At 40.1% G+C, this 16,100-nt stretch overlaps 1 protein-coding gene across 1 annotated transcript in view; it reads left to right on the top strand.

The window, feature by feature from the left end:
* Positions 1 to 16,100, top strand: part of dpyd (dihydropyrimidine dehydrogenase) — a 30,909-nt gene that overhangs the window by 1,101 nt on the left and 13,708 nt on the right. The window contains exons 2-6 of the mRNA XM_022236522.2: positions 5,900 to 6,010; positions 6,533 to 6,703; positions 11,479 to 11,640; positions 12,331 to 12,609; positions 14,597 to 14,792. Of these exons, the coding sequence (XP_022092214.2) occupies positions 5,900 to 6,010; positions 6,533 to 6,703; positions 11,479 to 11,640; positions 12,331 to 12,609; positions 14,597 to 14,792 (919 nt within the window). The remainder of the gene's footprint in view (positions 1 to 5,899; positions 6,011 to 6,532; positions 6,704 to 11,478; positions 11,641 to 12,330; positions 12,610 to 14,596; positions 14,793 to 16,100) is intronic.

Raw genomic sequence — 16,100 nt, 5'->3', positions numbered from 1 at the left:
ATCGTATGAAATATGGAATTGCAAGGTTAAAAAATTTTCCATCTTACAAATGTCAAATTCAGATCGGTAGTGTGCAGTAACCATGGAGAAATGAGAAATTGAGAAGGTCATGAAATCGTGAAGCTCCCAAGACAATCACTGAGAATGTTCTGTTGCCTTCCGAGTAAAACAATAGGGTGTTGTAGCAGTTCATGGCCAAATTTTATAGGCTTGAATTCCATATTTGACCAAGACAGTAAATTGAAAAGTGACCAGTGCAGACCACTGGAACCATTCAACCGTGGCAACCACAGCACTTTCTCAAGGGTCACTGCAGGGCCAGTCCAGCCTGAAGGCATTAACAGTCAAATCATATGTTTTTGGTTCCCAAACTTGGAAACATGATAAAATCTTAAGAGCCTTAAAAGAGGAAATCAGTCTTCGATGTGACTCCCTTTTTTTTTTTTTGGAATAGTATTCCTGGGGTCAGCTTGTGTGTTTGCTCAAAACTTGATAAGCAGAGTGTATGCATTGTGACAGGATTGGGAATGAAAAGTCTTGACTTTATCTAAACAAATAATAAAATAGGGGTGTACTGTCCTCAGGTCAAATGTAGCTTTGCTCTTGAAAGGTGCTTTGCGGTTAATCATTTATGAATTCCCCTCTCTATAGGCACAGGGGAAAAAAGGTAAATGTTTGGTAGTTGCAGTACCATTGGCATACTAGTACATTTGATAATTGAAAATTTCCCAAGCATGATAACAAATGTAATTGTGCATTTGTTAGATTTTTGTCAGGGTATTCGACAGTAAGGCCCCCTAAGAAAAGACCCTGGTTTCTGGTCATGGGCTTTGTCCAAAAGTGGTGGGATGACACGTTTTGGTTTTTTTTCCTCTTTCTTTTTCCTTAGAAGTGCTGTGCATGCACATATACTTGAGAGCGCATGGCCTTGTTACCATGAGAAGTGTGAATGAACAACTTTGAATTAATGAAAAGACCATAAAATATGATGAGAGGCAATGATTTCAGAAATCTCATTCAAACAAGAGGCTTCTATTCTTGGCAAGATTGAGCTTGTTAAAATACAGTAGCACAATCATGGAAAAATTTAAAAACTAAATGTTCAGCTCCAGTTTCTAGTTTTAAATGAAATTCTCATGAGGTAGCAGTAAATGACATTCTTTGCACGTTGTTTTCTGCTTTAGCTTAGAGGAAACAAGTTGCACATCAAATATGAAAACAAAAAATGAATGAAAAAAGTTCAGCTCCAGAGTCAAAATGAAAATAAAATTCTCATGAGGTAAATGATATACTGTGCACATTGTTTCCTGTTTTAGCTTAAAAGAAACAAGCTGCATATAAAATATTGGGGAAGAAAATTCAGCTCAGAAAATAAAATCTCCTCTCACTCTGATCTACCTTTGTTCTTGGCAAGTGACGATGCATGAGTTGTTATGTTTGGTTGTCATAATGCGATGTCCATCACCACTTCTTGCACCGCCATGCACCACTGCCTCACTGACACTGAAATAGACTGGCCCCTCACGGTTTGTTACATGGGCCCAGGCCGAATCAATTGGCTACAGCCAGAGATTAATTACACCAAGTATTTTGCAGCATCCACGGTCAGTTCCCGTAGAATCATACATAATATCAAGCCACAGCCAACTGAATTGGACATGGCTATTGTGTAACGATACATGAATGACATCATCTGATAAGAGTGCCCAACTGAAAATTATGGAGGCCTGGGGGATTCCACCTATCAAAAACATGTTTAGATTATGGGGTAGCAGAATTCCTGCCGATCAAGTAAGTTTGGCAGCTTTTGGAAATTGTTTTATGCAAAAAAAAATTGTTTATTTTGCTAAAACACTGGTCTACGGCAACACGCGTGGTGACCAGAAACCGGAGACTTTTTTGGCCTAAAGAAGAATACATGTAGTTTTATTAATTCAGACTAAAACAAGAACAGTTTTTATTTAATTAAACATGCAGCTAAGAATGTTGGTTGGAAAATATCTATCATCGTGGAGGCTCTTAGTGCAGATTTTACATACACATTCACATGTCATGAGCATTTTGTTAATGTTGGTCATAATATTTTTTACTGAATATTTGGCAATCTTTTCTTTGGTGTAGAGTGCATGCACATGCATTTTGTGAGCCCTTTTCTGAAATGTATGAGAAGTTTTGGGGAACCTTGGTCGGGTATGTGCCGTAGGGAACTCTCAAGGTCGTGTCATTAAATCATGCCGAATGGCGTTCGACTTGGCATGGTTCTGGGCAATTATCTGAATGAAGAATGCGCTTTTTTGAAAATGGGTTAACACTTGGTCTGTGGGATGTAAACGGCACACAAGGGTGTCACAAGGACTACTTTAGAAACATGAGATCTCATGGGCTTAGATCCATGCAACTGCATGTTGACAGACCTGTGCGTGTGTCATTTTACGTGTAAATGTGAATACAGTACATGCATGTAGGGAAAATGGGGGTGAGTTGGAACATCAGGTAAGTTGTATGCCATCGGCTCAACCATGTTTAAATGTATTCATTGTTCCACGCTTAATATCTTCATTGTACAGCGCATTGGAACATATGTATATGAAATTTGCGCTTTATAAATAAATAAATTATTATTATAAGTTGACACATTGAGATTTTCTTCCACAGCTAGCTTTAAATGAATGAAATGCTACCATCTAGAGGTTTCCCTCAGCAGCACCTATCCACCATATTGCCTTTTGCACAAGTGCCTCAACAGTTTCTCAAGGGGGACAAGGAAGTTTCCTCTATTCACTTTGTAGTCAAATTTTGAGCAGTAGAAGTGTTTGTTCTTTTGAAGTTTATAGATAATAGTGACTAGTTTCTGAGTCGTTGAGGGTGTATTACTGAGCTACAAAATAACGTCTAAAAAGATGTGTTACCGTAATCCCTGCATGTAAAGTGAGGCATTGGCTGCTGGGGCTAGTTGGAACCATAGAGCAAGGTTGGAACTTTCAGACTTTGGGGCTACTTGTAATGGGCATGTTGTTTCCAACAAAGCCCAAACACAAATGAAGTGCTCTGTGAATAACAGTCCCACTCTACGCTAACGTACATTGCAGAAAGGAAGTGCCTCTTACATGTAGATAAAGGTTTCCAATCTATTTTCACATCCCTGTAGGCCTACTGTACTGCATATGATAAATGCAGACCTAGCGCTCGTACTTGTTCTATATTTAAATGAACTTGTTTCCTGTAGCATAGCAAGAAAAGGTCAGAGCACTGAAAGGCATGCGTTTCTTGTTTAGCTAAAAAACTCAGAAGACTAAGGCTTGAAAAATGTGTTTTCTGTGCTTATTTTGTGTAACATAATACATACATAGCAAAGTCTATCATGCAACACCTTTACAAAACACAGTAAAGAAATGAAAGCAGCCTATGGCAAAATGTGTTTCAGAAAGCTATCACAATAGGAGAAGACTGTGAAATTAATTTCCACTCAGTTGCATTGATTTTAATTAACTGATAAGTTTTGACAAGTGAGTGACATTTTTGGTTTTACATTTTTCGGCATTTCAGTAATATTTGAACGACAATTTGACTTTCACTAGATTTCAAAACAAATTCTCTGCGGGACGAGGCGCTTGTAACGTACCCCTACTGTTTCTTTTCAAAAAAGGAGTTTCTGTGGCCAAAGATCTTGTAGGATATTATGTAAATGTGGCCCAGGATCAACTTCCTAGATTTAGGAGCTCTCATCTGAGGGCAAAGTAGACAAAAATGTTATTGAAAAATTGTCCAAAGAGCCTGAGAAAATGGAGAGATGTCATTTGAAAAATGGCTGATACAGACTTGGGGATATTCACTTTCTTGGGGGGGGGGAGTTTGTTTTTGGTGGATAATTAAAAATCTAAATAGTCAACCTACTAAATTTTGAAAATCAATTTAAATCTAAAGGACATGACAACTCCTGTTTGAGAGGCCTCAGGGACTTTGGTTGCTTGCAACAGGGCTCCGAACTTTGTTGATTTTACACTGTTTTCAATGGGGCTTCAATTAGTGCAGTGCACCCATGAGATTGGCCCAGCTCAAGGGCATATGATGGGAAGGACAAGGGTCATGGCCTTCCCATGCCCTTCCCACTAAACTAAAAAAAAGTGATTAAAAAAAATATTGAAAGGAGAAGTGTTTGTGGAATATTTCATCGTCCCTTCTACATGGTATAGAGCCATAAAAAAGTCATGTGAAATATTCTCTTATACATGTATTTGGCTGAACCCCCTCCCCCCAAAAAACAGGTTTGGTCCCTCCCCCCCTCCAAAAACCCAGCTACATGTAGCTTGGAAGTTCCATGCGAGATATGGAATCAGTTTTGCACCACAGCTTAAGTGTCTTCATAAAATCTAATTTTTGTAAAGTCCCTGGGATTCTTTGAACATTAAAAAGACAAGAACAAAAATTCAAACGCTACCTGATTTGAAGCAAGCAAGCCTTGGTCAGTGCTTAAATGGCCTGGTGTCCATTGCTTGCATTTTACCATAGTTCTCACATGTGTACATGATTCCAAAGTGACTAATGCAGTGCTGTGCAAATGTACATGTACAATGCTAACCTAACATATGTACATGTACCTATGTAGTGTGGACTTGTAAACAAAAGATGTCCACACGATGCAGCCAGGGAAAACGTTCTGTTGACTTACCCATACCCACAGGACATTTCCCCTTCTTTGAAAGAGAAGTTTAGAGGCATTGAGGGTTAGGGAGCATCCCATAATTTAGAACGGTCAGAACGTTCCCATTGGAACGCCTTGATCTCATTCCAGAACAGTCGGTCGTGCGGAACACTGTGTTACTTTGCGAAAACGGTCTCACGGGGACACATGTTCGTTTTCAAAGCCATGATGAGGAATAGGACGTGCAGACACACTTGGCATTAAGAGTGTGATGCCGTTTGTGGGATTAAAATGTGTACATGGAATGCACTGTGGTTCAGTATGTTCTGGTTCTGAGGTCAATCTGTTGGTCAGAGAGTTCACAGGGGTGTGAGAATTCAGCTGTTCAGCTGATCTCAGCTTTTGGGGTTCAGATTGTGACTCCGAATTTCAGCTTTTTTGTGTGCCTGATCTGTTCAAATTTATGGGAACTTTTTAAAATTGCAGGATTTTTTGTGTGTGGCCACTCCCCCCCCAGCTCATGTGGCCACAGAGAGGTTGTATGTAATCAGTTATATATAGCATGTATCTGAAGGAAGACATTTACAGCAGTACTTCCTGAGTGGAGGTCACATGAGAGTAAGAAATGATAATCGGAAAAACAGATACATATATGTAGGTGGTCTGAGCTTGGAGATTTCTGAAGGCAAAGTTTGCATTTCGTTTTAGAGAGTCACTGGGCAGCTGATCCAATGGCTCCTTATAGTTACTGGACAAGAAACCAGTCAAACCACAGAATTTCCCCAACTAGACACAAATACATGCTTTGCATATGCCTGTCTTTTTTTTTTTTGCTATTGCACTGGTTGAATTCAGGATTGATGCCTGTGATAATTATGCAACCTTGCACAAAGATAAAACCCACACTGGACAATGCAATGTGGGTGTTGATAAAAGGTTTAATTTTTTTATTATCAACACCCAGGGGATTTGCTCCTCTTTATTCAGCTGAACAGTACTGGTTAAAGAATGACTAGACCATCCGACTTGTACATGCTGACATTAAAATTACTGGACTCTGTCCAGTGATCCAATGCCAAATTCGAACCCTGACAAAGCCAGTGAACATGTAGGGTGTTGGCAACCCTGTGACTTGTGAAATGTGATTCCTGCATAATATAATGTAGCAGATACATATATGTGTTTGGTTCCACATGTGCTGGTCACACGTTGCTGTCATTCCATCGTTTGGTCATTTTTCCCCCTTCCCAAATGCAGAATCTTCTGGCCTTAAACCCACGAGTGCTGAAACATGCCAGTGTGGTCACTACCAAGACGACCAAGTCAAATCGTAAACATTGGAAACGCAACGGCCCCCAGTCTTGTGCGGTAAGCTTAGAGCGTAGAGCTTAGTCGAGTACTGCACCTACTGAGCACCAAGCTCATTGCCAAATATCGACCCAGACTTGGAAGGGACAAGCTACAGAACAATGGACATTTCATAGTAAATTCACAAAGATCAGTTTGCCATTTACTTACACAATGAATCACCAAAGAATAGGAAATATCAGACAATGAAAGAGCAACAGTTGTATTAGTTTCAGTAATACATGGAGTTTTCTGCCCAGAATGACGTCACAGTTTTTCTCATGAATATGGGAAAAGCATTCTTCATTAGCATAAAATGAAAAATGTTCAAAAATACATTGTACACATGTAAACAGCAACGCACAAAGTGAAAATAAAGTTAAATGAGGCACCAGGTTGTGTTTTCAAGGATTCTGCTTTTTCTTAAATTACATTGCTTGGATCCTTTCAAAAACAGATGGCCCGCAAGTGGATTTTAGGATTCCCCAGGAAATATTAAAGTAATAACAAGCCCGCTTTCATTCTTGGTTCGTGCATTTACAGACCTGTGGGGAGTTGGACAACAACTTTGATGACATTAAGCACACCACACTGAGCGAGAGGGCGGCACTGAAGGAGGCAGCCCGGTGCCTGAAATGCGCAGACGCTCCTTGCCAGAAGAGTTGTCCCACCCAGCTGGACGTCAAAGCCTTTATCACCAGCATTGCCAACAAGGTGGTTGACACAGATAATTCATTTAAGGCCAAGTAGAAATAATAATATTGTAATAATTTTGTAAAATTCTCCATTTCAGTTTGACGTTTGTGATTTTTTTATCATCTAGCGTGTACATGAAGACTGTGAAAAGCTTGTTAACCATTTGCTGATTGTGTTATTTCATGCTGCACTCGTCCCTGGCACTGTTTTCTGCTCAAAAACACCCACATTCCTAAAACAAGAAGACACCACAACCACAGTCCTTTACAAAGTTTGGCATTACAAACGCTGACCCTCGGTGGTCATCTGATCAAGATTTGTGTACCATCTCTTACTGCATCTTCGCTCTTTAATTAATTAATTAATTAAAAATTCTGAAACTGTGTTGTCGCTTATTGATATCTGCCACAGCATGGAGCTGTGGCCCACAGCTGTTTGAGGTATTCACACACACAATCTCCATGGATTAGATCTGGTCTCATTGTGTACATACTGAATTGGAATCACCAGACTGTGAAATCTCTGTGCTTTGGGGACTGCATGCACACACAAAGTTCATAAGAGAAGTATTATAGGTGTGCAGTTGTGGACATAATGTACATGTGTACTTGGTGCAGTGTTTTTCATCTGTGAGAAATCAATTGTCTGATAACTGTGTCAAACTTCTTTGTCGGAGCCACACACAAGTACTTTTTTCACCCATGACTAGCTTTAGAATTGCATGTAGCAATATTAAACTAGCCATTGGTAGACAGAAAAAGTATGGTACTGTGCTTAGGTAATCTGTTGCAGTGAAGCAATGGGTGTGTTTGGCAGTTCCACTGGCTCGCAGCTGAGAATTAATAGACCAATTGTTGGCAGTTGTGGAACATTGTGGTAGTAACATGTCAGGAATATATTAGGCACAGTTGATATTGTGTCTTCGCTGATATCGTTTTTTTAATATCAATATATCTATATTTATTCATTTTAATTGTCATCTTAACTAACGTATCTCACGTCATCTGCTGATAAGCGTGAGAGCGGTTTTGGACTCTATATCCTACGGTACACCTTTCTAGTCACAGCTACAAAAAGTGAACTTCATTTTTTGCACCAAAATGTCCCGGATAAAGCAACAGATGTCATTGTTAGTGGTTCTGCACTTTCTTTCTTAAATTTTGTACATATGAAATCGGAAATGTCCAATCAATCTTTGCTATTTTAGATATTATCAAGGAATTATGTTTTCCTTAGAGTGGCAATGCATATTTATGATTATGCAAATAATGGGGGGGTTTACAGATCGATGTTAATAGAGAGTACCAACTGCGATGAGGCTATGAATTAGAAAAAATATTCTACGTGCACCACGAGTGCATGCAATTAAAGTTTACGTGCACTTCCAAAAAGTTACATGCACCATTAATTTATGTAAGAAAAAATACAGAGAGTAGAGCATAGTAACTGTATGTTACATTGCAAGGTTACCTCATTGGTCACTGCAAGCTACATGTACCTGACAAGCTGTCAAAAACTCAACCATGTAAACACATGATACAATAAACGTAGAGTATGCATGTACGTACTGTACATGTACATTTGACAACGCAACGGAAGCATACAACGCACATGCACTCTATAGGAGCTGGTGTCAATGCATCAATTGCTGTAACCCCTATGCTAGTCTTTCCTCAAGAGGTAAAGTTGACTACATACAAGTTAGCTGCATGTACATGTACGTGCACTGTGCCCGGTGATGCCAATGTTCTGTGCGGTTGTATTTAGTCTAAGTCCATGGTGGCACTACTGAGTGCAGAAGTAAATATGCCACACCCACAGTTATGTGTGTGAAAAGTAAACAACATTAGCGTGAGAACCAACATAATCCGTGACTTATCGAAAATTATGGTAATGTCGTGACGCACTTTTGTACTTTACTAAAATTTGTTCCTTATTAGCGATATTTTCGGTATATTTTTCAATAACGATGTTTTCAAAGTTTTGATATTTCTCGAAAATCCGATATATCGATATATCCAAATAACTAACATCAGCAATATCAATATCAAACCCATATCGATGTATCAATATATCGACAGTGCTTAGAATATATATAAGAGTACTGGTATGAGTCAGGGTTTAAATTTCCCTGCCTATTCAACTGTGAGCCAGCCCACCTCACTGATTTTATTAGTGACCACCTCCAGGCTGTCCTGTTGGATTTTACCACCTACAAAGAATGGACAAACAGGGAAGGAAAAAGCAAAATAATTGTGACACTTTGAAATGGACCAGTTTCAGATCGTTCAGAATACAAGATTGTTTTTTTTTAGAGGGAAATTTATAACATGTGGAATAAATGACTGACTATTACTGGTATATAGAATTTATTTTAGGCCTTTTGGAAAACACTCACTTTTGTTTTAGAGGAAAGAATTTTGGAAAAATTTGTTTGACCACCTCAAACCAATGCTGTATCAACCTGGCAAGCTGACCTTTGACAAGTTTGGCACTGGTACCAATATGTGCATTAACTGGCTGTAAAGATTGAATCCTGCTGTTGCGTCCTTGTTTGTGTATAAACCCGTGAAAAGATCAGGATTTGAATATCGTTTTTAAATCAAAATGTTTGCCGACTCTTTTCAAAGCACCATCTGTCGGAACGAGGATTAAGTTGTGTAGTAATTTAATTTACGATGTAGCAGTGTATGTGCTTTGTACTTAAATACATACATGTACATAACAACATGCTGTTGATGTGCGATTTTGCCATAAAGTAAGGCACACATTTTTATATAAGTTGGTGCTCGGATGTATTTTCTGTGGTCTCAAGAAAAACAGATAAGGGTCTTCAAGTCAGAAAAAGAAAGAAAAAAAAAAGCGGTATCCCTTACCACAGGCGTTAGCTGCCAAGGATTAAAGCACACAGTTGAAATCGGGGACTTCGCTATCAGTCACATAGTGGAGCAAAAAATATTTTGGGGGACATTTACAATGTATATTGGTAAATTGTTGGTTGGTTGATCCAAGAAAATTGTTGGTTGGTTGATCCAAGACTTCTCAGAAGGAAAAATTGTATGTCTTTTCCAGTTCTGAATCCGGTAGGTCGGCAGATCCAAACACCAACTTAAAAAACTTTTGCCTGAAATTTGAAACACGTCAAGAAACCTCAACAGTATGAGTGTGAAAAGTGTACAGGTGCACATGCATATTGACACTGTACGTTGTAAAAATATGCAGGTGCACATGCATATTGACACTGTACATTCTAAAAATATACACGTGCACATGCATATTGACACGCTACATTGTAAAAATATACAGGTGCACACGCATAGTCGACACTGTACATTGTAAAAATATACTGGTGCACATGCATATTGACACTGTACTTTGTAAAAATATGCAGGTGCACATGCATAGTGACACTGTACTTTGTAAAAATATGCAGGTGCACATGCATATTGACACTGTACATTGTAAAAATATGCAGGTGCACATGCATATTGACACTGTACATTCTAAAAATATACACGTGCACATGCATATTGACACGCTACATTGTAAAAATATACAGGTGCACACGCATAGTCGACACTGTACATTGTAAAAATATACTGGTGCACATGCATATTGACACTGTACTTTGTAAAAATATGCAGGTGCACATGCATAGTGACACTGTACTTTGTAAAAATATGCAGGTGCACATGCATATTGACACTGTACATTGTAAAAATATGCAGGTGCACATGCATAGTGACACTGTACATTGTAAAAATATGCAGGTGCACATGCATAGTCGACACTGTACTTTGTAAAATATCCTGGTGCACACTGTACTTTGTAAAATATCCTGGTGCACACGCATAGTCGACACTGTACATTGTAAAAATATACTAGTGCACATGCATATTGACACTGTACATTGTAAAAATATGCAGGTGCACATGCATAGTGACACTGTACTTTGTAAAAATATACTGGTGCACACGCATAGTCGACACTGTACATTGTAAAAATATACTGGTGCACATGCATATTGACACTGTACATTGTAAAAATATGCAGGTGCACATGCATAGTGACACTGTACTTTGTAAAAATATACTGGTGCACACGCATAGTCGACACTGTACATTGTAAAAAATATACTGGTGCACATGCATATTGACACTGTACTTTGTAAAAATATACAGGTGCACACGCATAGTCGACACTGTACATTGTAAAAATATACTGGTGCACATGCATATTGACACTGTACTTTGTAAAAATATACAGGTGCACATGCATAGTCGACACTGTACATTGTAAAAATATGCAGGTGCACATGCATATTGACACTGTACTTTGTAAAAATATACTGGTGCACATGCATATTGACACTGTACATTGTAAAAATACACAGGTGCACACGCATAGTCGACACTGTACATTGTAAAAATATGCAGGTGCACATGCATAGTGACACTGTACTTTGTAAAAATATACTGGTGCACATGCATATTGACACTGTACATTGTAAAAATACACAGGTGCACACGCATAGTCGACAGTGTACATTGTAAAAATATACTGGTGCACATGCATAGTCGACACTGTACATTGTAAAAATATGCTGGTGCACATGCATAGTGACTCTGTGAAAATGTACAAGTGGACATGCATATTAAAACCACACTGTACATTGTAACAATATACTGGTGCACATGCATATTGACACTGTATATTCTAAAAACATACACGTGCACATGCATATTGACACTGTACATTGAACTATGTTTGATTTTTTCATTTCCTGTTTGTAGAACTACTATGGGGCATCTAAGGCCATCTTTTCCGACAATCCCCTGGGTCTGACCTGCGGTATGGTTTGCCCTACCAGTGACCTGTGCGTGGGGGGTTGTAACCTTCATGCTTCGGAAGAGGGTGCCATAAACATCGGTGGGCTGCAGCAGTTTGCCACCGAGGTACGGTGAACACGTCTACACTTTAACCCTAAAACCATAAATGTGTCAGACTTACATGTATTTGAAGCCTACACGTGGTTTCTATATCGATGTACATTTAAAGAAACAAGGAGAGCATCATTGAACAGTCCCTGGAATAAGGCCGAATTGCATTGTGAAACTGACGCTTATGTAGACATACATACTTGGCACAGTTGAACCATATTCAGTTTTGTTAAACGTTGCCTTATCAAGTCAGGCCTGTAAACTACATGTGCACATGCTGGCATGACCAATGCACAAAAATGCCCCTCTCTGCGACGTCTGTTGAGCACTGTGTTTCAGGCCCATTTTCTTAGTGCAATTGTGAATAAAATAGCACATGAAAAAACTGATCCCAAACTGACTAGTGAAGGTTTGCAGTAGCGCCATAGGACTACATGTGTCCTGTGTTTGAAATAACTATGGGTGGCTCTGAAGAGAGATTTTCGACTGGAGTGACATTTCCAATTCATCAGATAAGGTTTCAAGTTGATCCGTCTTAAGTAAGAAGAATCCAGCTTCCTCCAATAAGTATGGATTATATAGTGCATTTTGGAGGACCTGGTAAGGTTCTCTGCTAAAAAAGTCAAGAGAGTTTGAGGTAAAAAACAATGCCTGCTGCCAGTGCTCAGTAATGTCTATGTCTCCCCCCCCGATTCTTCCCTACAGATCTTCAAGGCTATGAAGATCCCACAGATCCGTGACCCAAACCTGCCCCCACCTGACCAGCTCCCAGAGAGCTACCAGGCCAAGGTGGCGCTGATCGGCTGCGGGCCGGCCAGCATCAGCTGTGCCACCTTTCTGGCCCGCCTGGGCTACAGTGACCTGACCATCTATGAGAGAGAGGACTACATCGGCGGGCTGAGCTCCTCCGAGATCCCACAGTTTCGCCTCAACTACGATGTGGTGGCCTTTGAGGTGGATCTGATGAAGGACCTGGGCGTGAAGGTGAGATGACGGATTTAGCAGGTGCTTAGAGGGCCATAGTAAACAGTGCCAAGAGATGAAATTCAGGTTTCACAGATGACTGACTTGCCATAGACCCACCGCACCAGAAAAGTGCCCCTGAACAAAATTTGCCTCAACCCAAAAGAATTTGCTGTTTCTTTTCTGTCTAAGTGTCTTCAAACACTGTGCCTAATCAAAATGGTTGTGTTTCTAGATGCCCAAACCAACCTAGAATATCGAAAGAAAGGCCATAACTCTACTTAAAATTCATTAGAAATACCACGATACATGTACACGTGTATGGTCCTTCGCAGTTTAAGTTTTCAATATTATTTTTAAGCTGGTTGGCTCGAAAAAAAGGCAGTTTGCTTTTTTTTTTTACCCAGAACCATTTCCTTTCTAAATTCAGACATCTAAACCAGTGAATATCTAGAGGTGATAAGTCTAAATGTATTGAAATTTATCTAGTCCTAATATGTTTTGCTTCAAAAATTCAGCCCCGCCTCCTTTCGCCCACACATTGTCCTTCAACCGACTTTCATTTTGTTGTCAGCATCATACATACAGGAAGTACACTTGTTGTTTGTTTGTCTTTGTATAATGTGAGTGGTTAGAACTCTGACCTTCAATTTAAGGACTGCCTGGCGTCCTTTCTATACCCTGCTGGGTGAATGTGAAAGGGCAGGTGTATCGGACTGTATCCGCCTTGTCTATCCATGAATGGGTGCTTGAATTTAGGGTGCCTTGTGGTGTACAAGAACATGGGTAAACCCACAAAGTCTTTGTTGGTTGATTTTGTGTTACCCCTCTAGCATTTGTCTAGGATTTCACAAAATGGATATCTGGAATTGACTCAGAAAGGAGGAATTTCCTAGCTGTACATGTACAAGTGTACATGTAATTGGATCGTATGAATAAAAAGTGGCAAATTTTGCTTTTACTACCATTTTTGAAGCATTTGCTTGTGTTTGTATGAATAATAACAGAGCAAATGCTTTTACTTTAGTGCAATTGCTAAAAAGTAAAAGTATTTACTTTTTAAGCATGTGCTTGACAATAAGCAGTTGCTTCATTTTGTATGAATAAGTTCTACAGAATTGGACATTTTTCAAGACTAGGTCAGGGCAAGCTTGAAAACGAGGAGCATTTACTAATGTTCAAAATGGCAGTATTCATGAATGTCATTCGAAAGGAAAAACTGTTGCCTTTGGGAGGGAATCTCAAGAAACCGGATGCAGGTAGTTGTACCGATTTGAGAGTTGCAGAGAAAGTTTCTTCAAGGTTTTTGCGATCAAAATTGCTGCCATCGTGCTTATTTGCCATGCTGAAGTCTCAAGATACTGCAGCGTCTGTATGTGCAGACAACGGTAAGCCCTATTGGGCAAAACCATTCGGCTGTGAAAGTCAGCCACAAGCATAAAGCATTTAAAAATATTTATACCAGTAGATGCTGAATAGTAAAAGAAACATTTTATTCCTACAAATTCAAGCATTTTGCTTATTCTTAATGGTTTGACTTCTCAGTAAATGCATTTGCTGTTTGCTTGAACTTCATAGCATTTGCTAGTTTTTATTCATACGACTTAATTTCGTAAATCGAATTATTTGATATAAGGGCAGTTAGTCCAAACCCAGGGAAAATATTCTGGGTTTTTTTTTTTGTTCTGTTAAGAGTGCTGTTTTTTTAACAGTGAAGACTGTTTTAAGCTGGAGATTTTTGTTACGGTGTAGTGTTCTTGTTCCTTCTGCGACAGATAATCCTGACCCCAAAAATGTCTTTAAACCTCTTTTATCAGAGAAGGGGGCAACGTCCTGTGGACATGGGTAAGTCCACAGAGTGTCTTCCCCTTCCTGCATCGTGTGGACATCTTTTGTTCACAAGTCTACACTACATATACAAGTAGGTATCTGTTTGAGGTGTGTGTTTGGGTGCAGTCACATTGGTGGGACTCCTGAGTTTGTGAACACTTTTGTGGTTTACTTACAGATTGAACTTGGGAAGGGCCTGGGAGGCAGCGGATTGACGCTGCAGTCACTGAAGGAGTCTGGATACGAGGCAGTCTTCATTGGAATCGGACTGCCGGAGGCAAAACGCATCCCCATTTTTTATGGCCTGACGAAGGAGCAAGGCTTCTACACCTCCAAGGACTACTTACCGCTCGTTGCTAAAGCCAGCAAACCAGGTAGGCTTCACACAGGATGGTTAGAGTATAGCAGAACTAGGCAGGATGGATCTTATCTGCTCTGTGCATTCACTGGGGAAACTTGTCGGAAGGACCAGGTTTTGGCAATTTTGTTTGGCCAAGATCTTTACCCCTTGACGACGGGAATTTCTTTCCGAAAGCCGACTCCAAGAATTCCAGCCTGGCTTGGCCACGAAGGCCACCTGCCAAACCGCAAATTCTCGGTTTGTGGCCCTGCATGCTTTGCACGCTTTGAATTACACAGTGAAAAGGCTGATTGTTCGGTGGCATGCCGCTCTACTCACCCTTCCACATTCCCGTTGCCTCTTTTCAAAGTGGGGACTATTGTGAAGCTGGTGATTATGATGCAAATTCGGTCTTTTCATTTCTGGGCTCCACACAAAGGCCAGTCACCATATACACAAGAGCCAGGGTCTGCCTTCTTTCACCGTGTTCGCTCGAGCGAGGGCCGAGAATAATAGCTGAAAAGCGGGCTGAGGATCTCAATTTTTACGGCGGCTCTACCCACGTCTGGTGCGAAGGGGTTAATGGGAATGACTTTACCTGGCCACATTTCAGCCTTGTGCATACGAAATGCATGCCAGTGACATTTTCCCGGAGTTATTGCTCCAGATAGCGCTAAAAAAAGTTGCAGTACCAGTCACTGCATAGTGCAGTTTTAGTGCAAAAAAGTTGCAGTGTACCAGTCACTGCATAGTGCAGTTTTAGTGCTAAAAAGTTGCAGTGTACCAGTCACTGCATAGTGCAGTTTTAGTGCTAAGAAGTTGCAGTGTACCAGTCACTGCATAGTGCAGTTTTAGTGCTAAGAAGTTGCAGTGTACCAGTCACTGCATAGTGCAGTTTTAGTGCTAAGAAGATGCAGTGTACCAATCACTGCATAGTGCAGTTTTAGTGCTAAAAAGTAGTGTACCCTCCCAAAACACTTGAGCATTTTCAGGTCAATGTTCTGTTAAAGAGCATAAGTTGAGGTATGCAATCTTTTGGGGTTGAGGATTACATGTAAGCATGGCTAATAATAGAGAGTCACACTAAGAAGCCATTGGTGAGCTGGTCTCCGGTGAACAGGTTGGGAATTATTTTAAAAAGTGAGGTTACATGTATATGTGACTGGGGAGTGAGGGGGGATTCGACCATTTGCTGTTACATGCAAACCTTGAATCTGGCTGGGGTTGATCATATGCTGCAAACAAAGTAAGTACATGGTCATAAGTAGTTGCAGTTGAGATTTCACCTACACTCATTTGCACCGGGCAGTACTGGTTTCCCTTGTTCTGGCTAAATACTCCC

The sequence above is a fragment of the Acanthaster planci genome, linkage group LG12 (assembly GCF_054643075.1).
Source record: "Acanthaster planci isolate LZ-2023a linkage group LG12, COTS_SCS, whole genome shotgun sequence".
In the NCBI taxonomy this organism is placed as follows: Eukaryota; Metazoa; Echinodermata; class Asteroidea; order Valvatida; family Acanthasteridae; genus Acanthaster; species Acanthaster planci.
Note: the sequence above shows the minus strand (reverse complement) of the source record. Positions and strands in the feature narration are given on the sequence as shown.